At 36.7% G+C, this 27656-nt stretch overlaps 1 protein-coding gene across 1 annotated transcript in view; it reads right to left on the bottom strand.

Moving 5' to 3' along the window:
* stab1 (stabilin 1) overlaps positions 1-23560 on the bottom strand; it is a 41889-nt gene extending 18329 nt beyond the window's left edge. The window contains exons 1-37 of the mRNA XM_051094599.1: positions 23206-23560; positions 21833-21963; positions 21640-21755; positions 21246-21322; positions 20769-20838; positions 20589-20684; positions 20396-20506; positions 19569-19756; positions 19351-19481; positions 16836-16963; positions 16632-16708; positions 16349-16492; positions 14253-14390; positions 14067-14138; positions 13869-13982; positions 13655-13708; positions 12576-12656; positions 12219-12377; positions 12031-12093; positions 11782-11880; positions 9662-9748; positions 9473-9584; positions 9158-9344; positions 7968-8061; positions 7569-7724; positions 7398-7493; positions 7127-7222; positions 5099-5146; positions 4853-4980; positions 4655-4763; positions 4479-4556; positions 3033-3134; positions 2825-2929; positions 2616-2750; positions 2416-2544; positions 2280-2333; positions 2079-2192 (exon numbers count right to left, since the gene is read on the bottom strand). Of these exons, the coding sequence (XP_050950556.1) occupies positions 2079-2192; positions 2280-2333; positions 2416-2544; positions 2616-2750; positions 2825-2929; positions 3033-3134; positions 4479-4556; positions 4655-4763; positions 4853-4980; positions 5099-5146; positions 7127-7222; positions 7398-7493; positions 7569-7724; positions 7968-8061; positions 9158-9344; positions 9473-9584; positions 9662-9748; positions 11782-11880; positions 12031-12093; positions 12219-12377; positions 12576-12656; positions 13655-13708; positions 13869-13982; positions 14067-14138; positions 14253-14390; positions 16349-16492; positions 16632-16708; positions 16836-16963; positions 19351-19481; positions 19569-19756; positions 20396-20506; positions 20589-20684; positions 20769-20838; positions 21246-21322; positions 21640-21755; positions 21833-21963; positions 23206-23259 (3933 nt within the window). The 5' untranslated portion in view covers positions 23260-23560. The remainder of the gene's footprint in view (positions 1-2078; positions 2193-2279; positions 2334-2415; positions 2545-2615; positions 2751-2824; positions 2930-3032; positions 3135-4478; positions 4557-4654; positions 4764-4852; positions 4981-5098; positions 5147-7126; positions 7223-7397; positions 7494-7568; positions 7725-7967; positions 8062-9157; positions 9345-9472; positions 9585-9661; positions 9749-11781; positions 11881-12030; positions 12094-12218; positions 12378-12575; positions 12657-13654; positions 13709-13868; positions 13983-14066; positions 14139-14252; positions 14391-16348; positions 16493-16631; positions 16709-16835; positions 16964-19350; positions 19482-19568; positions 19757-20395; positions 20507-20588; positions 20685-20768; positions 20839-21245; positions 21323-21639; positions 21756-21832; positions 21964-23205) is intronic.
* Between the last annotated feature and the right edge of the window lie 4096 nt (positions 23561-27656).

The following is a 27656-nucleotide window of genomic DNA, read 5'->3' as shown; positions in this document are numbered from 1 at the left end:
ATGGCCATTAAGTCCACGGGACCTCTGGGTGTCCCATTCTTCATTTTGGCATTCAAATGGGTGCTCTTGTGTGACCCCTTTGCGCCCTAGATGCACACTTCTGCAGAGCCCACACTGAAGAGAGCTTCGTGGCAGGGTCTTAGTCTTCTTTTTCAGGTCAACAACTGTTACGGTTATCTTGAGGAGCAAGTGAAAAATAACAAATGGTTTAATGGTGAATTCGTAAGATTTGTTTTGATGGTGTGGACAGAGCTAGGTCAGTTGAAATCAAGAAGGAATATAATTCAGTGAATACAACTGGATCCAACTCTATGGAATTTTCATTGATTAACGGAAGTAAAAATGTTCAAATCTTTGAAGGGTGTCACTTGAACTCTTGCATTTTACCTCATGGTAAAAGGGATATTTTGTGCAAAAATGAAAATTCTGTAATCATTTACTCATCCTCATGCTTTCCAAACCCAAAAGTCTTTGGTTCATCGTGGAATAGCAATATACTTTTGAAGATATAAAGGTAGCCTCAGATGTCATGCCCACAGACCACTGGCTGATTGTCTGAAGCATATCGGACACAAGATTAGAAACACAGCAGGAGTTTTGAAGTCATCGGATTAGTTCAGGGGTGCCCAAATTCGGTCATGGAGAGCCAGTGTCCTGTGGAGTTTATCTCCAACCCCAATTAAACACACGTTAACCAGCTAATCAAGCTCTTATTAGGCATACTAGAAACTTCCAAGGAGGTGTGTTGAGGCAAGTTGGATATAAACTCTGCAGGACACCGGCCCTCCAGGACTGAGTTTGGGCACCCCTGGATTAGTGTAATTATACAGGCGGTGCATTCAAAATGGAATCTACTGCCCCCGAACAGCACTTTATTCCAAACGAAAGTGCTCAAAACTGGCCACTTCAAATGGCCCTTTGGAATGAAGGACTTTGAAGGGTACAACTGATAGACACTTCGGCTCCCATGATTCATTGCATGATGGTGATGCCTCCGTATTGGCACGGGATGATGACTTCAAGAAACAGTCGTTTGGTCCCCTACAACCTTCAACCCTTTGAAGCTCCTACTCTGAAGGGTAAACCCTTTAAAGGGATTAGGGCATAGGGATGAAACCTTCTGAATGGAACACACAAACTTTAACGTTCCGCCTGATAACAAAGATGCTGTCATTCAAAGTGGCCAAGGTTCCCAGACCTTCTGCCATCAGTTTGAAGAACTGGCTACGTGAGACTATAAAGGGGTGTCCAAACCTGCTCCTGCAGAGTTCAGCTCCAAACCTAATTAAACACAGCTGAACCAAATAATCAAGGACTTCAGACCATTTGAAACTTCCAGGAAATTGTGTTGGAGCTGGTTGGAGCTAAATCTTTAGGACAGTGTTCCTGAGAACAGGATTGGACATGCCAGTATAAAGCAATCATATCTCTTAACAAGACTTGGATTAAACTCCTTAATATGGTTTCTTTTTACGATGCCTTTATGGCCTTTTTGGATTTTCATACTTTTGGTAACCTGGACTTCAATGGAGGGACAGAAACCTCTCAACAAATTTTATTCCCATTTGAAATCAATGGATATGTTGTCGCCCATAGCCTAGTGGGCAGTGTGCCGACATATAACGCCACTGCATTACGGGAGTTCAAATCCCCTTTTCCAGGAGACGTGTGTGTCATGTTCTTTACCGTTCCGCCTGGAAACAAATATGCTGTCACGCCAAACCCTCATGGAAGAATTAAGCTGTCGTGTTTACACCCTAGCAATAAGCATGTATCAGGACCAATTAAATGTTTGATTTTCAAAAGATTTTCAAAAGCTTGAGGACCTTTCCAGATCCCACCCCCTTTTTCTCTCCTACTTCGCTTCCTGTCTGCTCTACACTGTCCTATCCTAATAAAAGGCACAACTGACCAAAAATAAAAAGAAACTAATGGAGCTGCAGTGGAACTCAATTCTAAGTACCCTCAAGCACATACAACATGACCGTGCATGTTCAAAGCATTGGAAAATTAGTCGCATATGAGTTTGCATACATGCTTAGTATGCTTCTGATGTTAAAAGGTAGAAAATTAAGTACCTTTGTTGTTCTCAAGCAGTCTATATGACAGCCTGGCACACTCACTCTCTTTTTTCCAACTCTTGTCCTGTATTTACAGTTTGACTTCATATTTTGAGGATACTTTGGTTGTACCTGAAGAAACGAAGAGGAGAATGCATCATTAATTTCCTTTCAAATAAATGGTAAACTAAAACAACAAAGGACTCTAGATTGTCTTACAGGTTTGGCATTATAGAGGCATTTCGGTTCAGCATTACAATCTCCACAGCGACCCTGCGAAGAAAGCAAATGTTCCTAAATGTCGTCTGCTATGCCACTTTGAGATTTACCATGTAAAATTCAAACAGAAACTTACAGAAATTTTTAAAATGATATCTTTACTGCAGTGGTTCTTGTGAAGGTCTAAGACGCGTGGGATCCCAAACGCCGTGCCATGCCTCGTCTCATTGAAGCTTCCATTCATGGGAACGTCATTGGCCATTGTCTGGAGTTTAGGACTAGTTAGTCAGGACTAAGTGTTGTACAGAATAGGAGTTATTGTTGGTTGTGCAATACCTGATTATCAATGTCCACAAAAAACATGATCTGAGTGCCATTTCCCAAAAACGTGTTTTTGAAAAGTCCATTGCCCAAGTGTTCCCGAAAGAGTTGCTCGCCTAGAATTATGTGATATTTTACGATGTCTAGGCTCTGTTGAAAAGAGACTTGTCAATTAATTTTATGAATGAGACACATCTAACATGATTTCAAAAAATTCGACTCACCAATTGTGTCAAATTAGTTTTTTTCAGGTACTCCTGTATGGCATTGTCAGATGGGATTAAAATGGTGTAATCTCTAGTTGGGATACTGTTTTCCAAATTGTACAGCTAAAAAGACAGAGACAACTATGCTCAAGTAACAATTTATTCTGTTACTCTTGTACATTTTTTAAAAAATATTGAGTAAATTTGAATTCTAGATGAGACGCACCAGAGCTGCCTGCCTGAAAAGGCTGAATTCTGGTGTGTTGTTCAGGAGCGTCATCAAACTGGGAGGCGGTGGAGGGAAATCAGATAGAGGGGGTCGAAGAATCTGTCAGAAAAACAAATTTGTTACACTGAAAACATAAAACTGAAAATGTTTCATAATTCAAAGAACAAAGTTATTAATTTGTCTGAACTAGACCTGAATATTTTCAGAGGAAATTCTGAATGATCCTGGTGCAGTATTTGGCACCATAAAGTTAAGCTGCTAAGTTGTTGCTAAGGAGTTCTAAATGTTTTTAGAGTGTTGCTAAGGTGTTAACATGTTTTTAGGGCATGTTCTGTTGTTGCTAGGGTGTTGCTATGCAATTGCTAAGGTATTCTATGTGTTCTTAGAGCATTGCTATCTTGTTGCTAAGGTGTTCTACATGATTTTAAGATGTGTTCTGTTGTTGTTAGGGTGTTGCTATGCAATGGCTAAGGCTAAAGTATTCTAAGTCTGTTAAAGGCATTGCTATGTTGTTGTTAGATGTTTTTAGAGCATGTTCTCTTGTTGCTAGGGTGTTGCTATGCAATTTTTAAGGTGTTCTACGTGTTTTTAGAGCATTGCTATCTTGCTGCTATGTAGTTGCTAAAGTATTCTAAGTGTGTTTAGGGTGTTGCTATGTTGTTGTTAAGGTGTCTACATGTTTTAAGGGCATGTTATGTTGTTGCTAGGGTGTTGCTATGCAATTGCTAAGGTGTTCTATGTGTTTTTAGAGCATTGCTATCTTGCTGCTATGTAGTTGCTAAAGTATTCTAAGTGTGTTTAGGGTGTTGCTATGTTGTTGTTAAGGTGTCTACATGTTTTAAGGGCATGTTATGTTGTTGCTAGGGTGTTGCTATGCAATTGCTAAGGTGTTCTATGTGTTTTTAGAGCATTGCTATCTTGCTGCTATGTAGTTGCTAAAGTATTCTAAGTGTGTTTAGGGTGTTGCTATGTTGTTGTTAAGGTGTCTACATGTTTTAAGGGCATGTTATGTTGTTGCTAGGGTGTTGCTATGCAATTGCTAAGGTGTTCTATGTGTTTTTAGAGCATTGCTATCTTGTTGCTATGTAGTTGCTAAAATATTCTAAGTGTGTTTAGGGCATTGCTATGTTGTTGCTACATGTTTTAGGGCATGTTCTATTGTTGCTAGGGTGTTGCTATGCAATTGCTAAGGTGTTCTGTTAGTTCTTAGAGCATTGTTATCTTGTTGCTATATAGTTGCTAAAGTATTCTAATGTGTTAAGGCAATGCTCTGTTGTTGCTATGCAGTTGCTAAGGTGTTCTATGTTATTTTAGGTCATTGCTATCTATGTTCTTTTTTGTGTCCATACTTCCAAGAAAATTCTTCCCATTTATTGCAAACACATAATGCAAAGATGAATAATATTTTAAAGCAGACACAATCTTTGTGTTAAGTTCAATTACCGTGTCAATGATGTGAATGCACCCATTTATCGCCTTGAGGTCTGGAGCAAGGATGGTAGCATTGCCAATCATGAGCTCCTAGGGACATGAGGGTTAACAAGTCACACCACAGCAGTTAAAAATGACCAATTAAAGACATTAATTAATTTGAGTGGTGGGGTTTGTGTGACAGTTACCCTGCCGTTGCTTTGGACTTCCCATTTGGTCTTTCCTATAGTCTGGACTGTTTTACCAACCAGCTGCTGTAAGTCTTCAGAGGTGTATATCCCATCTAAAAAATGAACTCTAGCGGGAAGTTACACACAAAAAGAAATGCATTTATCCTCTTTTGCAAATCTCAGAAATCAGTTTTCGATGTCAATCCAAATACTTACTGCAGAAGGTGAGGAAGCCTGTAATAATCAAACCAAAATGACTCCTCTGAATCGCTGAGGTTTCTGAAAGCAGCTTTAGATGGAACCAAAGCTGTGACTCTGCTGTCACTGTCAATCACTTTGTGTCTCTGCAGACGAACACACAAATGTTATATAATAGTATTTGATTAAATACTCACAATATGTAACCACAACATTATTGTAAATTTAATAATTGACAGTTTGCTTGGGTAAAGATGAACTTACTAGAAGGAAGCGGTTGAAATGATAAAACTCAGAGTTTCCATCTAGCTCCTGAAAATAAAAACAATAATAAAACGATTAACAACTTAACAATATGTTTCTACTTAAAATGCTGATTTTGCTCTAAATCACGTTTTAGGAAAAAATCTATTGTGAATGTTGTTCATATATGTTGTATTCATTAGGGGTTCGAGCGTAAAGCCATCTTCTGCTGTAAAACTGATCACGCAGAGAGATCAGTTTGGGAAGACATAGGAAAAGACTCACCCCAAACGGTCTATAGGTGGCACTACAGTGATAAAAACGTGAAATCACTTATAATTCCTAGACCGTTTTTCATAGACTCAAGTGTCTTATATCACTGGAATCTGAATAATTATTAAAAGTCATTGAAATTTTCCCGCCATTTTGGATTATCCTAAAAATCTACTTCTCCGAACTCCTCACAGGCCATTTTTCCAATTGACTCGAAACTTCACATTCATCATCTAGAGACCCTCATGGTGAAAAGAGAATTTTGATCGTTGATTCACGCTTGCAACAGGATGCCAAAACATTTGAAGTAGGCAGGTCCACTTTTACTAAAACGGCTGTAACTCTTGAACGTAATGAGATATTTTTTACCAAACTCAGAGCACATTTCAATGAGCTCAGGCTTTGGTAAAATTACAAAAATGGTGGAGTTCGACCACTTGGTGGTGCTATAACAGGAAAAAAAGAAAGAAAATGGCTGTAACTATGCATCTATTAGTCTGACTGTTTTGAAATTTGCCGGCTTTGTCCAATGTGCCACAAGTGTCTATGAGGACATTCACGTAACCCGAAAAACATGGCTGGCATTAGCCAATGAACTTTGAGCACCTTTTAGATGAGGTTAACGAAGGCTGATCGGAACAAAACTCACTGGGTCTGTTTGACTCTAGAGGTGTGTAAGAAATATGAAAGAAATCAGCCACTAGGTGACATTATCAGGTTTTACACCTCATATGTCACATAATTTATCACACATACACACACTATTCAAATCATATGTTAGATCTCCTCATTCTGAACAACTTTGCCTCTATAACCATGGCTGTAAATCAAATGGTTCTTTAAATATTTGACATTATGTAAAAAAGCCACTTTTTCAAACTCGTCCTAGATGGTTCATCCAATTTTCACCAAAATTGATACAGACCATCTTCAGATGGTCCTAATATAAAGATATCAAAATCTTTTTGATTGACTCAACCGTTCTCGAATAACGCACAAAAGAATTTAATGAAGAGCTCGCCAAAGCAGACATGAGGCTACATCTCCTCAACGCTTTATCGTATTCAGACCAAACTTGGAGGTTGTTTTGACAACCATGTCCTGAGGTTACCTGCACAGTTTTCGCACAGTGCCACCTAGTGGTCAGGAGATATGAAAACTGCCAGATGGATCTAAGGCTGTTTCTCGGCAATTCTTTGATGTATTGGCACCAATTTATGTGTGTGTAATCGCCACCTATAGTTAACCACACCACATTAATTTGGGATAAAGTGCCATCTATTGGTCAAAAATCTATTGGTGATAAATTGTCTATAATTGCTCAAAGTTCTTAAAACACTTGAACCCCAGTAATTGCTGCTTGCAGCTATATTTTGTTTGAAAATGTAAAAATATTTTTTATTATTTTATTTATGTTTTGAAATTTGTTGTTAATTTTAAAAGAAATATGAAAAAGTATTCCTTTTTCAATGAATTCTCATTCTAGCTGACAGAACTGTATGCCGTTTTTCAGTCAAAATGTAATTTGTACTTTATTTTGTGGTTTGTGTATATGTTCATTTCTAAGTTTCAAATTGATTTTTTTTTTTAATGTTTTAATGTTTAATTATTAGTACAGATTCTTAAGAATTAAAAAACGAATTAAATAAAATTAAAATCGTATTGCTATTATTTATTCCTAAACAGTTTTCTGAAGTATTTCAAAAAGTCTAAAAACAATGTTATTGATAGCTAATTTCTAACCTTACAGTTAAATAAATGCATAAATTATCTTACCACAAGCATGTTTCCATAACATGTGAGTCCATCGCCTTCATATTCGCTTCGGCACACGCATTCACGTATTCCAGGGCTCTTCATTTTACATGTGGCCTGGATACATTATTAAACAGTTACACCACATTACATGCTAGCTCTTGCACATATAAAAAAATGCTAGCCTTAAATATAATTTCAGCATAATCACACCAGCATCTGTATTTTGACAGTTTGTTCTGACACATACAGATGAATTTAAAAGATAAATCTGCAAGTATGAAATACAGACCAGAGAATGGCAGCCTCCATTATCTGACAAGCAGGGGTTTACAACTTTGCAGACAATGCCATCTCCCATGAAGCCTTTCCTGCATCTACAGTCATTCTGAACAGAAAAATAAGTTGAACAAAACTGGGTTTGCAATGGTCAACTGTATCCTAACAGCTTGTTCACTATTACCTGTCCTGGTCCGGTGGCTATGCATTCTGCATTTTCATGACATCCACCACGAGTCTCGCTCATGCAGCTATTGATCCCCACACACAAACGTCCATCACCTGTCCATCCTTCCATACAAACACAGCTCACCTTTCCTGCATCGTATATACATCCGGCCTATAAAACACACACACAAAAACCCTGAGTTAAGCTCAACATGACTTTTAGAAAGATACTGGAAAGTCTAGTAGATTCTAGTGAATTGGTTCATTCTATTAATGTTGAAAAATCTGATTTGATTGAATCGATTGGTTTGTTCGCTTCATGGAAATGATTCACCGATTCTGATCTCTGTATATACGCATATTTTCTTTATTGAGGGTTAAAGGCAAAGTGCTGGAAAATGGAAGTAAATCTCACATTGGTGTCGCAGCCTCCTCTCTGAGGCTGGAGGCAGGGATTAGTTTCAGTGCAGGTGTAACCGTCTCCTTCGTATCCAGGCAAACAAACACACCTATAGCACAATGTGTGATAATCAATAACATGCCAAAGATAGATGGCCATTATTAAGGCAGTACATAAACTGCCATTACAAATATGCTTACTTCAATGGCATTGCAGTAAAAGTACTGAGTTAAAAAAAAAAAAAAAAAAAAAATAATAATAATAATAAATAAAATAAAATAATGTATTTTACGGAGTAAAAATACTGGGTTATAAAAAAGCCAAATATTTGTCAAAATGTTGTATAAAATAAAATAAAATAAATAAATGGCCATTGTAAAGTATAAGTATTGGTTGCAAAAATTGCCAAATATTTACCAAAAATGTTATCTAAGATAAAATAAAATAAAGCAACTGTAAAAAGGTCACTGCAAACTAATATTAAATATATAAATAATGTACCATGCATCACAAAATGAAAAAATTGGGTTGTAATTTTTTTTTTTATTTAAAAACCTGACGGTAAAATAAAATAAAATAAAATAAACCAAAATAATGCCCACTGTAGAGTATAAGTATTGGTTGCAAAAACTGCTAAATATTTACCAAAAATGTAAATAAAAATAATAAAATAGTAAAAAAACACTGACTGTAAAATAAAATAAATTAACCGTAAAAAAGTGGCTGTACACTAATAATAAATAAAATAATGCAACATGCATCACAGAATAAAAAAACTGGGTTGTAAAAAAATAATTTAAAAAACCTGATGGTAAAATAAGATAAAATAAAATAAAACAATGTCAACTGTAGATATTGGGTTATAAAAAATAATTGTTAAATAAAATGAAATAATAAAGTAACTGTAATAAAGTGACTCCAAACTAACATTGATGACAAAAATATTGGTTTGTTAAAAAATACCTGATGGTAAATAAAATAAAATAAAATAAAATAAAATAATGTGCACTGTAAAAGTATTGGGTTCAAAAAGATAAATATTTCCCAAAAGTTGTCTAAACTAAACTAAAATAAATGCATACAATATTAAAACAAAAAACATTTGCCATACGGTTGTCTAGTCTAGTGTAGTCTAGTCTAAAATAAAATAAAATACCTTATTGCAGTCTACAATGATCTACACATCATGTTCAAGTGACACTAACATAGTTTGGCCGTTGTTGTAGACACATTTAGCGTGAATGTGGCAGTGCTCGAGGACGCCGTCTGAATTGCAGGGGGTGGCGGTCTGGTCACAAAGCTCCCCTGAAAACCCGTCCCGACAGGATCCTCTCCTACACACCCCCATAGTACCAGGCCTGTTATCACACACGCCATGGACACAGCGGCAATCTACACGAGCAAACAGAGCGCAAGCAGAAGTGAAGGTCACGATGGCTGGTACTGTACCAGCGGGGTCATAGTTTGGACAAAGAGACAGAAGGAGGTACTTTGAAAGTATATAATGAATATAATGTCACCTTCATCACAATTCTCTCCATGTTTGTTGGGGTCCGAGCAGAGGTGGCAGCCCACACCCGTAAATGCTGGTTCACATTTACAGGAGCCATTCCCGCTGATGCCGTCAAAGCACTACGGACAGACACATGACAAATAAACACCAGAAATTCCAGCCACTGACCGTAGTAAGTTCATATTTGCATACTTACAGTCCCTTTATTATAACATGGCTGTTTGAAGCCTCCAATGCACGGTTTACAGTCCGGCCCATAGAAACCCCTGCAACACTGCGGCGTCTGAAAACAAGATGGCGCACGTCTTCCAAACTTCCATATTCATGCAGATTATTTGTTATAAATTAAGTGCATTAGCGCCCGTTCACTTTTTCAGTGTTGGTTCCGGAAGTATTTTTGGGATTCATTTTTCCCATAAAAATTTAAAACTCCTCATTAAAAGTTTAAAAGCCATGAACCAAGCCGACCAGCTATGAGAAAAATCACAACATTACAAACTTTGATTTGAAAAAAAAAAAAAAAAAATTATTTAACAACTTTAGTAAGGGAAAGAACTACAATCCCATGAACCACTGCAAATGACATAATCGAATTAAACAATGGTGAAATATAAAACTACTCATTTGAAGTTGCTGATTGCATCTGTAGAAACAATGTATTTGGAGTTTATTGCAAAATATGCGCTTATTTACAAGCTCTTGTAGAGTGATTTTCTCACAGCAGCTCAAAGTATTTTGTACTGAATCATGGAAAATGTAGTTTTTCATGATTAATTCTATTAAAGATGACAGAATAATATAATTATTAACAGAATGATAGAATGCTCAAATAACAATGATAGAATGATAGATAAAATGCTAGAATGATAGAATGCTAAAATGATAGATATAATCGTACAATGATAGAACAGTAGAAGGACAGAATGGTAGAAACGATAGATGGAATGGCAGAACAATAGATTGATTTGTAAAATGATAGAATGTTAGAGTGATAGAAGAATAAAATGGCAAAACAACAGATAGAATGCTGGAGCGATAGAATGACAGACCGATAGAATGGTAAAATGATAAAGAGAATGCTAGAATAGACAGAATGACAGAACGATAGACAGAACGGTAGAACAATAGATAGAATGATAGAGATAGAATGATAAAACAATAGAACGATAGACAGAATGGTAGAACGATAGATGGAATGGTAGAATGATAAAAACAATAAAATGATAGACCGATAGAATGGCAGAATGATATATAGAACGGTAGAACAATAGACAGAATGGTAGAACGATAGAATGATAGACCGACAGAATGGCTGAATGATAGATAGAATGGTAGAACAATAGATAGAATGACAGAGCGACAGAATGATAGAACGATAGATAGAATGGTAGAACGATAGATGGAATGGTAGAATGATAAAAACAATAAAATGATAGACCGATAGAATGGCAGAATGATATATAGAACGGTAGAACAATAGACAGAATGGTAGAACGATAGAATGATAGACCGACAGAATGGCTGAATGATAGATAGAACGGTAGAACAATAGATAGAATGACAGAGCGACAGAATGATAGAACGATAGATAGAATGGTAGAATGATAGATGGAATAGTGGAACGACAGAATGATAGACCGATAGAATGGTAAAACGGTAGATAGAATGCTAGAGTAGATAGAATGACAGAACAATAGATAGAATGGTAGAACAACAGATAGAATGATAGAATGATAAAACAATAGAACGATAGATAGAATGGTATAGCGATAGATGGAATAGTAGAATGATAGAACGATAGACAGATAGACTGACAGAATGGTAGAATGATAGATGGAATAGTGGAACGATAGAATTATAGACTGATAGAAAGGTAAAACAATAGATAGATGCTAGAATAGATAGAATGACAGAACGAATGATAGAATGAAAAAACAATAGATAGGATGATTTAGAGAATGACAGAACAATAGATAGAATAGTAGAACAATAGATAGAACGGTGAAACGACAGATAGAATGACAGAACTATAGAGTAATAGAACGATAGATAGAATGATAAAACGATCAAAGTAGAACGATATATAACGATAGACAACGATAGAATGATATAGATAGATAGATAGATAGATAGATAGATAGATAGATAGACCTTGTAGCATATAGTAGATCTGTCTTGAAAGGTTTATAAGTCATCATTAAAAACCAATTTACCTATAGAGAAAATCAATAGAGTTTTTACTTCCGTAACCCAATATTAGCAGCAATTTATGGAAGGTTGTGTTAGTATTTGGGATCTGAGACTTTGTTGTCATACCTTCTCAGTAATGTTGCAGTATTTGGCACAGCCTTCCTCATAGATAGAGTACGACCATCGGCGATCAGGAACTGGTGAGCAGCCTCTAATATGATCTGCCTACCATGGTGAAAAAAGCCCAAATGTGATGTTCACTGGTTGTTGTAACTTTAAAAATGCATTCATTTAAAATACCTTTTAACAACTGCATATGGATTATAGATGTATTAATGGGTATACAGTTCATAAATAATTGGAAACATCAAATACCAGCTCAACACTTCCAGGTGGACAATTTGTCTCATGGAGATGGCTGCATCGGACACAGGTACCCTATGAAAAGAAGCAACTTTTTTTTTTTTAATTCACTGCACAGATGTTTTATTATCCATATGCATGTAACATAAAATGATGTTGAATTCAATTATTTGTGTAGTCACACATAAAAAGGCACCTACCAAGGAGATCCTGCTCCCATTAATGTCACACCGATGGGGCATTATGGGCACAATGGAGGAAGGTACAAGAAGTCCATCAACCAGGTGAATGATTCCATTGGATGCGACAATGTCTTTCGTTTCGAGAGGTATTCCTTTGTCGCCCAGGAAGACTCTTCCCTGTGAATTGATTGAGAGAGCATAAAACAGCAGTCTGATCTTTTTTCAGTTTCCCATTACTACAATGCCGCTAAGTCACCAAATTTTTTACTTGAAAACAGAATGAGGTCCAACACATTTGCACCAAATTTCATAAAAATTGCTCATTCCCATTAGGAGCTACAGCCACTGTAATCAGTAAAGCACATTTTCACTTACATCCTCAGAGACATTGATCCTTAAGACCTCATTGGCCATTGTTGTAATCTCAGACATGCTAGCAAGCTGGTCCACAGTGACCTAAGCCAAAGACATGTGACATATGTTAGCCATTTCACAACTATGAAACTGGGTTGAAAATTTAACCAGATGTATAAGACTAGTTTAACTCAAAAATGCATTTTACTATTATTTTAAAACTCATTGACCCAAATATTCTACTAAATATTTCATTTCCTTGGTGAAAAAACAGCATATGCTGGCTGATATGTTTTGACGCTGGGATGCTGGGTAGGTATGTTTTGATGCTGGTTTAAGCTGGTCCTTAGCTGGTTTATGCTGGTCCTTTGCTGGTTTTTGCTGGTCCTTTGCTGGTTTATGCTGGTCATGTTGCTGGTCAAGGACCAGCATCAAAACATGCCTACCAGCATATGCTGTTTTTTTCACCAGGGTTACAACCTAGTTTAAAGATGTCATCAAACAAAACTTTAGTTTACGTCTGTTAGCTTTAAGGCTATCAGTATGCTGTTAAACACTGACAAACACAGTTACCTTATAAAAAAGCAGTTGGAAAATGGTCCAAAAGTATTTATGTCCAAATGGTAACTCCATTATGGTGAAAACTCTCACGAAATTGACTCAACACTCATACGCTGAGTCCTACAACAACCCTACACTTAACCTTGGAGGCAGCAAATGCTAATCTCACAAGAGCTTCACAGAAATAGGTTTACCATCTAGATATGACCCAAAAATATGCCTCAATAACCCAATTTGACCCAAATAAACTCACAGGCATACACATTTTTGCCCAATCAAATGCTCTCTAGAATAGGAAGGTCTCTAGTTTTAATATAACCTACAAGTGACTAGCATTAGCATGTAGCAAATCAGTTTTGCAGGTTGCGACAAACAAAACACTATTAGCTTTTTAAAAAGCTAATATGTGCTTTCCCAGCTTTCAATTTCAAGAAAATTGCATTCGACAAACCATTTTATGGGAAGCAACGTTCATAAATGCCTCATTTTAAAGTCAAATTAACTGTGGGAAACGATTTTGTATGTCAAAGGAGACTCACAGCGGCCAGGGAGAACATATGGTGTTTCAGAAGCATCTGGAGCTTTGGTTTGGCCTTTATAACAAAGAGATGAAAGATCAGTGTGTGTTATGTGAACAAATATATGAATATCCTAAAGATTTGATTGAAACAGTGAGTAAATATGTGTTCTGAATCATTTGTTTATACAAATCCAATTCCATTTGGGGCAAAAAAGCACATAATGGCAGCTTACATCATTCAGCATGTACATAAGACTTCCATCCCTGGATTTGTCTATGGCTGTGTTGGTTGGAGCAAACACTGTAAGTGGACCTGAACCTCTGACGGGCAACAAGGCTCCACAATTCTGCAGCAAAAAGAGAAATAATGTTCTCAGTGCTTGGGTTCAGTGGAGAAATGCAGGAAAAGAGTGTGAGAGGAGATCACTCACATCAACCAGAGACAGGAATCGATTGAACCTGTCATCCTCTCTGAAAATCTCCCCGATGGTCTTTGAGGAGAACTTGAGGTTGCAGAAAAGAATATATACATTAGAGGGTGTTGAGTCTGATGCTGTGTGCCATTTCATCAGATATTATTAGATCAGCTGGTAGTGAAATAGTTTGAATGGTTTTACCTCCATGTTGTTGTCTGAAGACTCGACATGAGCAAGAGTAAAGGGCTTGTCAATAATATGAATTATTCCGTTGGATGCTGGGATATCGCTCTCAAGTATAGTAAACAACACGTCTGGATCCCTCATCAGGATAAAGTGCTGTGGACACATGCAAAAATCAATGGATTGATGCATAAATGGATGAGACAGAAAAACAGATAGATAGAAAGAATGATAGATACTATAACAGAATGATAGAATGTTAGAATGACAGATAGAATAATAGAGAAAATTATAAGAGCGATAGATAGAATGATACAACCACAGACAGAATGGTAGTAGATAGAACGGCCGAATGATAAAAATTATAAAATGATAGACAGAATGGTAGAGCGATAGATGGAATGGTAAAACGATAAACAGAATGATAGAATAATAGAATGGTAAAATGATAGAGAGAAGGATAGAATGATAGATAGAACGGTAGAATGATAGATAGAACAGTAGAACGACAGAGTGATCGAACGATAGATAGAATGATGGAAAAATAGACAGAATGGTAAAATGATACATAGAATGATAGATCAATAGATAGAATGATAGAACGATAGGTAGAATGGTAGAATGATTGAACAGTAGAATATTTAAGTGATAGAACAAAAGACAGACAGAATGGTAGAACGATAAAATGATAAAACGATAGATAGAATGGTAAAATGATGGATAGAATGATTGAACAATAGACAGAATGATGGAATGACAGAATGGTAGAATGGTTAAATGATAAATACAATGATAGAACAATAGATAGAACGGTAGAACGATAGATAGAATGGTGGAATGATAGAATGATAGAACAAAAAATAAAATAACAGAATGGAAAAGCAAAAGAATGATAGAACAATATATTGAATGGTTAAACGATAGATGAAATGGTAGAACGTTAAAGTGATAGAACGACAGACAGAATGATAGAATGATAGAATGATAGAATGATAGATAGAATGGAAGAACGATAGATATAATAATAAATAGAATGATAAAATGGAAGAACGATAGAATGATAGAATGGTAGAACGATAGAATGATAGAACGATACACAGAATGGTAGAACGATAGAATGATAGAATGATAGATAGAATGGAAGAACGATAGATAGATACAATAATAGAATGATAAAATGGAAGAACGATAGAATGATAGAATGGTAGATAGAATGGAAGAATGATTGATAGAATAATAGATAGAATGATAGAATGATAGAACTATAGAATGATAGAACGATAGAATGATAGAACGATACACAGAATGGAAGAACGATAGAATGGAAGAACGATAGATAGAATGTTAGAATGATGGAATGGTAAAATGATGGATAGAATGATTAAACAATAGACAGAATGATGGAACGACAGAATTATAGAACAATAGATAGAACAGCAGAATGGTAGATAGAATGGTGAAACGACAGAATGATAGAAAGGAAAAGCAAAAGAATGATAGAACGATATATCTAAAGGATTAAACGATAGACAGAATGGCAGAACGATAGATGAAATGGTAGAACATTAAAGTGATAGAACGATAGACAGAATGATAGAACGATAGAATGATAGATAGAATGGAAGAATGATAGATAGATAGAATAATAAATAGAATGATAGAATGATAGAATGATAGATAGAATGGAAGAACGATTGATAGAATAATAGATAGAATGACAGAACGATAGAACGATAGAATGATAGAACAATAGAATGGAAGAACGATAGAATGTTAGAATGAAAGAATGGTAAAATTATGGATAGAATGATTAAACAGACAGAATGATGGAACGACGGAATGGTAGAATGATAGAATGATAGATAGAATGGTAAAATGATGGATAGAATGATAAAATGATAGAATGATTGACAGAATGATAAAGCGATAGAATGATAAATCAGTAGATAGAATGGTAGAACAACAGAGTGACGGAACAATAAATAGAATGATAGAACGATTAATGTAGAATGATGTAGAATTGTAGATCTAGAAACTATAGTACAACAGATGGAATGACAGAATGATTGACAGAACAGATAGATAGATAGATAGATAGATAGATAGACAGACACCTTTTTTGTTTTGAATCTGATCTTTTCTCCTCCGTACATCCACATGTCTTTCCCCTCCAGATCACTGTAGAGTTTCTGTCCGAGGATGAGGTGATTTTTGCACACTGCGTTCAGGACGCTGCTCGAGGATTTCCCTGCAAGCGCCTGAAGAGCACAGCACACGTAAACATCTGCTCTCAACAAACAGGAAGTTGTCACACAAAAAAACAGGAAACATTATGAGGATATGAAACACAAAGTGCCAGGCCACTGTTTGGGTGTTTTTCAATCTGCTTCAACCCACTTGGAATGAATTCTGTCCCACAGGAATGAACGCAGTGAACGGGCCGTGCTGGCTGAGTGTGAACTCGCACGCTTGCTCTGAAAAACACAACACACTGTCAGCATTGGCTGCTTTTAAACTGATAAAACAAACTCGATTGTTCACTCAAGGTTGGATGAGGAAAAAAGAGCGGGAAAGCAGGTCTGGTGATCTCAGTGAACCCACCAAAGAACCGAACGCTTCCAGTGAGGTTTCCTGCCTGACTGCCCTCTCTGTCCAGCTCCAGAACTCTTTCCATGAGGTTACCATAGCAACGTCTGCCATCGCCGATCTGCTGAGCATTGCAGCGGCAGCTGAAAGAATGAAACGTCTCGGTTTATACCCCCGGCCTTCTGCGAGCATCTGAGTGAAACATCTTGGCTATTCATGACGCAACAAAATCACTCATTACTGATCTCTTTACAAGGTCATCCCTTATTAAATTAGCTGTGTTTTTACTACAAATAAAATCAAAATCATGGTTATTGTAGTTAAACCTTGGTAACCACAAGTAAATCATGGCTTTGCTACACTAGCCATAGTTTAACTATGGTATTTGTATTAAAACTGTGGTTATACAAATGGTAATCAATCTGGCAAAAAAAACATTGTTACTACACTTTCACTATAATAAACCCATGGTTAATTTTCATAAGGGATGCAATTGTTTTACGACCAATAATATCATAATCAACACAATTCAGTACATTACTACACAGATGTGTGTTAAAAATGCCATACATGAGTGTTTCTTCCAAGGGGGAGCCAGTGAGCAGTTAATGCAATTTCTACATGATGTTTTCATAATGTTCAGGGAAGGGTTGTTTAGCTTTTCATTTTCAAGAAACTTCCATTAAGAAGAAGTTTGATTAAAAACATGCATTTTTTCATATTTAATACTTAAAAGGCAATAAAGCCCCATTTATGATCAAATCAGTTTGTGTGTGTACTTGTTTTTGCTACATTGTGGGGACCAAATGTCCCCACAAGGATAGTAAAACCTGAAATTTTTGACATTAAAAAATTATTAAAAATAGTAAATGATGTTTATCTGAAAGTGTAATAGATGCAAACATGTTTTCTGTGAGGGCTAGGTTTAGGGTTAGGGTTGGGTTAGGAGATAGACAATATCGTTTGGTCAGTATAAAATCTATAGAAGTCTATGGAAAGTCCCCACAATTCACAAAAACAAACATTTGTGTGTGTGTGTGTGTGTGTGTGTGCACCTGGTATTTATCATGTTATGGGGACCAAATGTCCCCACAAGGATAGTAATACCAGTAAATTTTGACCTTGTGGGGACATTTGTGAGGTCCCCATGAGGAAACAGGCTTATAAATCATGCAGAATGAGAAAGTAAAAGTGTGCACAGTCTCCTGTGAGGGCTAGGTTTAGGTGTAGGGTAGGTGTAGAAGGCGATAGAAAATAGGGTTTGTACAGTATAAAAACCATTACGCCTATGGAATGTCCCCATAAAACATGTAAACACAACATGTGTGTGTGTGTGTGTGTGTTTTGCTCACTACTGCACATTTTCACTTGTGGACGAACATAGGTGGGCACCTTTTCTAATGAAAATTTTTAAATGCATACCAAATTTATATATTGATTAATCTTAATTTATGCTGATTTATATTTAAAACAATTTAAAAAATTGCAATGTTCCAAAAAAATAAGCTTAATTGAACAAAATATAATTTCTAAAATTTAAAGAAAAATAAGTCTATTTTAGGAGCATTAACCGATTGATTGCATTGCAATGACAAAAAGAAAAAAAAATCTTTTCTTAATTATTTACATTTAATATTACTGTAATGCAACCAGATATTTAAATAAGTATCTTTAGATTGTAAATATTGTGATACTGATATTTTTATTAAGAAAATGCAGCATTAACTTACTAAATAAAACATTTTGAATGTCCTCTGATGGATGGAGCAAAACAAAAACAGAGAAGATCCAGAAAATATTTGACAGTAAAGATCATTTTTATGGTCCTTTTCAAGGTGTTTAAATCAATAATATATGTATATATATTTAATAAGTGTGGGAAAACAAATTGTGTTACTGTCATTTAAAATTTTGAAAATTCCAAGTATAATAAATGTGACCCGGGACCACAAAACCAGTTGTAAGTACCACGGGTACATGTGTAGCAATAGCCAACAATACATTGTATGGGTTATAGATTATAGTAAACTATATTACTATATTATTTTATTATTTTTCTTTTATGCCAAAAATCATTGGGGTATTAAGTCAAGATCATATTCCATGAAGATATTTTGGAAATTTCCTACCATAAATATATCAAAACTTGAGTTTTTGATTAGTAATATGCATTGCTAAGAACTTCATTTGGACAACTTTAAAGGCGATTTTCTCCATATTTAGATTTTTTTGCCCCCTCAGATTCTAGATTTTCAAACAGTTGTATCTCAGCCAAATATTGTCCTATCCAAACAAACTTAAATCAATGGAAAGCTTATTTATTCAGCTTTCAAACTGACACTTATGACTGTTTTTTTGGTCCAGGGTCACAAATATGATTATGTTTTTTCATTCTCACATTTTGGGGGGTGAAATGTGACCTAGATAGACTTGGACATGTTTTGTGAGATTCTCTCAGTCATTACAGTGATGTTGCAGGAAGTGAAAGTTGTCTTTGTCATATTATCATGAGGGAAGCACCGGGACAGACCTGGGTGTGCCATCTGAGTTGGTCTCGCAGTGGGCGCTGACATGGCATGAACCCGGTGTGCAGGCCGATTTTTGCGTGCAGCCCTTGGACGGGTCGGACGATTCCATTCCAGGCAAACACACACATTTTGACTGGAGAGAAACACACACAAAACTCAATCTGCATTGAATTCGACATTAGTTTCAAATTTAGATTCTGTCCCACAATGCATTGCTGACCTTTCCTGGGCTTGTGAATTCACAGGCCGTTGACTCTACAGTACAGCCTCCGTTATTAGTGTCACAGGGGTTGATGGGAACACAGTGTTTGCCATCTCCTCTGAATCCCTCTTCACACTCACACTGAAACTTCCCACCGCTAAATGAACACTTAGCGTTCGCATCACAAATCCCTGGTGAACACACGCCTAGAACAGAATAGAAACGATGATGGATAGGAACTAGCCTTAAAAATGGTTGAGAAATGTGAAGTCAAGACACTACATGAAAAAATAAATCGTTTTAAATTTTGAGATTTCAGGTTATTTGGCTTAGTTTAGTTTTTCCTTCACTTCAGTAGCACTTACATACACCAAAACTTACAGTTTTATTCCCATCTATATTCTGAAGGATTTTACAGAAGGGTTTGTACATATGTCATTCGCCTGGTTTTATACAACATTTTATCCTTAAAACATGGTTAAAATATATATTTTCTTGCCGTCACCAGTATTTTCTGATTTATGAAGCGATGAAAAGAGATATCCAAAATCCCTTCAGTAAAAAGCTTTAACTCTAATATGTCAATAAAATTAAACATCTATTTTAAACCTGGCTTCATCCAATGTTTTGGAAAATCTATGCAAATATTTAAGTACAGGCTGCCTTATATATTTAAACGTAACTTGCAATATAAAAAATGTTTGCAATTCTGAATGTAATCAATCAATAACTAAATTGTTACCCACTACATTAAAATCAGTAGAAAATTAACCTACATTTTCAAAATGTGACACAAAACATATATTTAATGTGATATTTAACATGTAGCTAAACATCAGAAGTACCTATACATGCATTTCCGATCTTCTTGTATCCAGGCAGACATTCGCACACAGCGTTTGTGCTGTCTCCCTTACAGTAAGAATAGGCTGGGCAGTTTGAGCAAGATGAAGAAACTGCACAGAAAACAATACGTGTGATTTACAAAATTTATTGCAACACCTTTAGACAAACATATAGAAATAGTCCCTAAATTACCCTTATCACACTTTGGTCCTGAATATGGTGGCTGACAGTAACATTCACCGTCTCCGTCCGGTCCTGAGTTACACTTTCCATGCACACAGTTGCACTCTATAGATTTACAGTTAGACAATTTTATCTCTAAACATAGTGATTATTAGTTTTTGGTAGAAGAAATCGTTATAAATGACACACCTGAACGGCAGTGGTCTCCATAAGTGTTCTCATTCAAACAATTCTGACACGCAATACCTGTATATCCCTCCTGAAAAATTGTTGATTATTATTATTAGATACAAATGTCATTGAACAAAGCTTATTTAAATAAATAAATAAATAATGAGCATCTAAAAATGTTGCGTTACTATAAAACTGAAATAAAATACATTTTAATAATTTACAAATTTACTGTTAGTTATTAATAACATTAAAATTTATTTAGTTTATATTGTTACTTAAAATTTAAGTAGATGAACATTTTTTAAAAAGTAACTGTAATTTACATTATTTATTTGTTTGTTTGTTATATTACTTGCCAAAACAAGGCAAACAAACATATAAATAAATGTGCATGTGTTTTTGTAAACAAAACAAACAAAAAAATCGAATTTGCTTTAAAGGTACATTTTAAAATTTACTTTAAGTAAAAGAATGTAATTCATATGCACTTACATTACAAACACAGGTGCCATTTTCAGGTTCACATGTACCATAACCATTACATATCTTTCCTGACGAACTAGGGCAAGCTGAAAAAAACATGGACTGGTTAGAATATTCATCATTTAGCTAGTAGATACTTTCTTACCTAAAGCAACGTAAAGTGCATTTGAGCAATCTTTGGGTTACCAGTTTAGATATTTAACCACATAACCATACTTAACTGGTACATTTCATAAGAAACTGACATAGCCTACTGTATAGTGATATGAAAAACTATTATGACATTTACATTAGGCCTATATCGATTTTAATTTATTTAAATACAATATTAATTTATAATAATAAATTATATTTCCTAAAAACTAACACATTTCAAAAATGTATCTGAAGTGTCAAAACTCACGCAAGCACAATGACCCCCAGAAGCCCGGACAGCAGTGTTGGACTGTCCTATCGCTCTGACAGGTATGAGAGCACCCTGATAGCTCTACTTGACGACTACCGATTTGCACAACGTATCTGAAGCAGGACAGAACACATTAGACACATTTTTTTTTTTCACCGTACAGAAAGGAAAAACCTGGATAATCACACACTTGCAGATATTTGGGTTCTGGTTGATCTTCCTGAATCCTCGCGGGCAAACGACGGCGGCGGAAGCGGCGCAGGATGTACATGGAGTCCTGTGAAGAACTGTGATGGGCGCATCGCAGCGATTAGACACGGCCTGAAACGACACAAACCAAAAGGTGGCTCCAAAACAAGCATTTCAAATCGCCAGTGTGCACAGTTAACACAAACCATTTATAAAAAAAAAAAACATTAATGAATCAAAAACGTAAGCGATTTACGCGAAAAGCTACTCTTTCAACTCAAATCTACTCTGTGGTAAATTTTAGTGACGAGTTCAAATACGTATACCATAGCATTTGCACTGTGTACTTTATAACATTAAAATATCATGGTATTATTATGGCACACGCCCAAAAACGTTATAATATCATATTCATACACCATAAGTACCATGTGTTTTGGACATGTCTCATAAGAATGATATGCTTCCACTTAAGTGAAGTACCATAGTACTATCATTGTTTACCATGGTTTGTATCTAAAAACCCTGGTATATCTGTAGTCTAAACAAAAGTGTCATATGATATCAGCAATGTACCACGGTACCACCTATGTTTGTAAGGCATTTGCACAGTTTTTCAACGAAAACCATTGTATTACCACAGTACATGCCATAAAACCATTATTTAAAGTCAGTACCATGGTTGAGTAATCAGTTACAAAAATACCAAAAATGTGACTACGATGGGAGTAAATGTGATACCATTGGGACAACGATTTTAATTTGTTTTGGGCAAGTACTATGGTATTAATGGAAGTATGTTGGAGTAGCATGTAAATACCATTATAATTAAGCATGGTCCAAATACAAAAAATACCATAGTATTTTTTATGGTATCGTATTTACATGGCCCTTAAATACTATGGAATTGCCTTGGTGCATGTCCATAAAATCTTTTAACAAATCATTTAAATACGAAGATAAAAGCATTACCAACCTCTTTTCTTGCAAGTTTCCTGAATGTGTCTACGATACTGCGATATCATAGTAAATAACTATAGTACAAATCAAAATACCATTATCATCTGATATCAGAAATGTACCACTGCATTGCCACTTTTTGCCAGGCATGTACATAGTATTATACAATGGTATTACCATATTACATGTCCAAAAAGTATTATTTATTAAAAGTTACACCACTCCTACAAAAGTGTAATGGGCCAGTACCATGATACAATGATCAGTCACAAAAAGTAAACATGGTACCGTGATAATATTGATTTTTGTTTTGGACACGTACTATGGTAGTAACCTGGAGACATTCGTATTAAGGTGATAACAAATCGTTAAAAAAGTAACCTAAAGACGCAAACAACTTTTCATGCAACTTACTTGAATGTGTGAAGTCCACAGTACCATGAGTCCCAAAATGCGAAGATAAGACATGTCTGCTTCCTCAAAGCCAGAAAAACTTCTGAAAAGTCGTCAGATAAACATGCAACACAAACAGAAAATCCTCTCCTGAGATCGGCCACTATCTCCAGTCGTTGGACACAACAGGATGTCTCGATTTCTTACATCTCCAGAAAAACCTCTTCAGACCTTCTCATTCATGTGCTTTCAAGGATTTGCATGTTGAACAGCTTGACACTGAGCGAGAGAGGTTTGAACTGACCACACAGCGGCTTCAAGCAAGAGAAAGGGTGAGAAAAACAGTTTTCCTGACAGGAAAATCACCCGTATTTCCTCCACTGCGTTGCCTCCGTGATGGTTTGGGAAGTCCATGTTTGTCAGCTGACAAGATTGCGGGTTTCAGCAGAATTTGAAAGTGGCACATTGAGCTTTAGCACATTTCTCTTCATACGGTCACATAAATAGTGCCAGCAGCGATAGGGTTAGAGTTGAGGTCGATGTGTTATTAAAAGTGAGAAACTTGTGAAGAAAATCCAAGATATTTGAACAGTGATTTTCACACTTTAGTAGCACATTTATCTAAAATATTTTATCAGTTGGTGCTTTCTGTGGGAATTAAACCCATAACCTTGGAGTTGTTAGTGCAGTGCCTACCATTTGAGCTAGTTTAAAGATAAAGTAAGATTTGAACAATCATAGACTTTTAGATATTCTTTTTAACTTTAAAAAAAGTGTTGTTTTTACAGTGTTATTTGCACTTGTTGAAAAAACATAAAAAGTGTCATTTGAACTCCTAAATGTATTTACAGTAGACTGAAATCGCAAAGCAGATCTTCATTATAGTTAAAAAAAAATGCAGCGTTCACCCTGTAGCACTGCTGTGTCATCAGTTCGCGGTTTTGAGAGTTCCTGCTATTGTGTCTGTCTGCTGAATAGTGATACTATTGATAGAGATTAAAATGTTTGCTTTGAAACCAGGCATCAGGTTTAAAATGGTCATTATTTTTATATTGTTTTTTGTTATCACAATTTAGATAAGTGTGATTTGTACCGTATAATAATTTGGGGTGTTTGCTACATGTTAAAGTTTGGCATGTAACTCATTTCGTATCGATTTATTCTGACATAAAATGGTTCTGATTTTTTACTTTTCTAAATGATTGGACTTTTTATGGCAGATGTTAAATCAGGCAGAAAGAGGGACTCAAGCCATTTCTATAGACCAGAATATTACAGAGACTTGAGGTTGAGCTCTTTGTCAGTATGCAACCAATAATGCACTAAAACAGTCATAAACCCTAGCAATTGGTAGAACACATTTGCACATAGCAATACCTACAATCCCTTAGCAACTACTTAGCAGTGCACTAAATACCAGAGATAACCTTTGCGACCACTTAGCAGTGCATGAACAAACACTCAGAATACCTTGCATATGCATACCAATGCATAGCAACCTAAGAAACTGTATAGCAACGCACTAAAAATTACTCCTAGAAACCACATAGCAACACCCTTGAAACCAGCTAAAATACTTTAGCAACTCCTTAGCAATGCATAATAGTGCACTGAAATTTTCTCAGAACACATTAGAAACCACCTTAGCAACTCCTTAGCAATGCACTGAAAATGACACAGAAAACACTAGCAGCCGCATACTGTAGCAACACCCTAAAAAACTGCATAGAAGTGCACTAAAACATCTCAGAACACATTAGAGACCACCTATAAAGCCTAGCAACTGCTGACACTCATAGCAACTGCATGGCAACACCCTAGTAACCACATAACAGTGCACTTAAAACCACAAAAATGACCATTGCGACTTCTTAGCAGTGCATGAAAAACACTCAGAGTACCTTAGCAAATGCATAGCAACCCCTAAGAAACTGTATAGCAATGCACTAAAAATGACTCCTGGAAACCACATAGCAACACCCTTGAAACCACCTATAATACTTTAGCAACTCCTCAGCAATGCACGAAAAAGGTCACAGAAAACATTAGCAGCTGCATAGAAACACCCTAGAAACTGCATAAAAGTGCACAGAAAACTTCTCAGAACACATCAGAAACCACCTATAATGCCTAGCAACTGCTGACACTCATAGCAAATGCATAGCAACACCCTAGTAACCACATAACAGTGCACTAAAAACCACAGAGATTACCTTTGCGACCCCTTAGGAGTGCATGAAAAAAACACTCAGAAAACCTTAGAAAACTCATAGCAACCTAAGAAACTGTATAGCAGTGCACTAAAAATGACTCCTGGATACAACCTAGCAACACCCTTGAAACCACTTATAATACTTTAGCAACTCCTTAGCAATGCACGAAAAACGTCACAGAAAACATTAGCAGCTGCATAGCAACAACCTAGAAACTGAATAAAAGTGCACTAAAACTTCTCATAAAGCCTAGCAACTGCTGACACTCATAGCAACTGCATAGCAACACCCTAGTAACCACATAACAGTATACTAAAAAAAAAAAAAATCAATACACTCCAGCATATCCTAGAACATCAATTTAGCAACCACCCACAACCACTTAATCACATTGCAGCACATTAACAACTCAGACAATCTTATCAATTACTTAGTAGTGCATGAAAAAACACACAGCCCTAGCAACCGCATATTAACCACATGGCAATGAACTAAAAAATGAACTAAAACACTATGAACAACCTGGCAACCACCTCCAATGCGTTATCAGCTGCATGGCAATGCACAGAACACCATAGCAACCATAAAGCACTGCCCTGGCAACCACCCACCCACAGTACCCCGGCAACATGTTAAAAGCCATGTGAAAACCCCTAGCAACTGCACTGCAATTCACATAAAACCACTCTGAACACTCCAGCAGAACCTAGAACATTGCCATAGCAACCACACGCAATACCTTACCAGCAACTTTGGCAATGCATGAAAAAGCACTCTGAATACCCTAGCAACCACAAAGCAATGTGCTAAAAAAACACACCTGGAAACCATATAGCAATACCATGGCAACACTCAGAACGCCCTAGAAACCACAAATCAGCTACATACCAATACACAAAAAAACACCCTAGCAACAATAAAGCACTGCCCTGACAACGACCTACCAACAGTACGCCAACATTGTGCAACTTAGAGCACATTAGCAACCACATAACAACAATGCACTTAAACCACTCTTAGAACCAGGCCACATTGTATTGCAATAAGAAACAATTCAGAACATCCTAGCAACCACACAGCAATGCCCTGGCAACACACTTACAACATCTTAGCAACCACAAACACTAAGAACACCTGGAAACCATATAGCAGCACCATGGCAACCACCTACAATGCCTTACCAGCTACATAGCGAAGCACAGAACATCTTAGCAACAATAAAGCACTGCCCTGGCAACTACTTACTAACTGCACCCAAACAACATGCTAAAAGCCTTTTGGAGTACATTAGCAACCACATAACAACAACCTGGCAACCACGTTATAAACCCCTAGGCACTGGCAATGCACTTAAACCACTCTTAGAAATGCATCAAATTGTAACGCAATAAGAAACCATTCAGAACATCCTAGCAACCACATAGCAATGCCCTGGCAACCATTAACAACATCTTAGCAACCATATAAGTGATTTCTTTTGACTTTAGTGCCATACATATAAAAAGATTTAAAATAAAGACACAAAAAGATAGAATTTCATAACGTGTTTGAGCTCAATACTATGGAAGCCCTTTTCAGTCACTAAATAATAATGTTCAAAAAAAGTAATGGCAATTTTTTTCTCAGACTTTTCTTTTTTCTCGCTGTGGCGGGAGGAGCAAACGACAGACACAGTGGGCGTTACGTCAGGCCTCGGAGAGGCTTTTATTAAACAAAGTAAACAAAAAGTGTGAGGGGCAGTGTTCGAGAAAGTAGGGTCTAGGTAAGGGGTGGAGTCCGGCGACTGCACTCGCTCCCCGCTGAGGTCCGCGGCGCGAGGGGCAGCGGCTTCATCTAGCAGCTTCGTCCACCTTGGCCCACGGCACTTCCTGGAGATTAAACGGCCCGGCATCCTGGCCCACAGCCGTCTTACGGGTGCAGTTCTTGTCCGGACCGCGGGTCCGGCAGCTTGTCACTTCGGCGGCGCTCGTTCCCTCAATGCACCCTTCCTGGACCCACGAGGACACCAGTGTGCATACACGGGGAAGAGACCGGTCTCCCGAGGAGAGGCGCGCTCGGCATTTCAACTGTGGCGGGGATGAGGCTTCATTTGTGTCAGGTGGGCCTCATCACACGCCGCCAGACCTGGCTGTTTCCCACTCGCGTCGGGAGCCTGGTGAAGGGCGGCAATTACCAGACGGGGTGACGATTATAATCAGGGGGAGGCAGCTGACTCGTCACACTCACAATTGCGAGTTTACTTTTTGCAATTTCTGACTT

This window comes from Labeo rohita, chromosome 22 (assembly GCF_022985175.1).
Source record: "Labeo rohita strain BAU-BD-2019 chromosome 22, IGBB_LRoh.1.0, whole genome shotgun sequence".
Lineage (NCBI taxonomy): Eukaryota > Metazoa > Chordata > Actinopteri > Cypriniformes > Cyprinidae > Labeo > Labeo rohita.
This window is presented reverse-complemented; position numbering and strand designations above follow the sequence as displayed.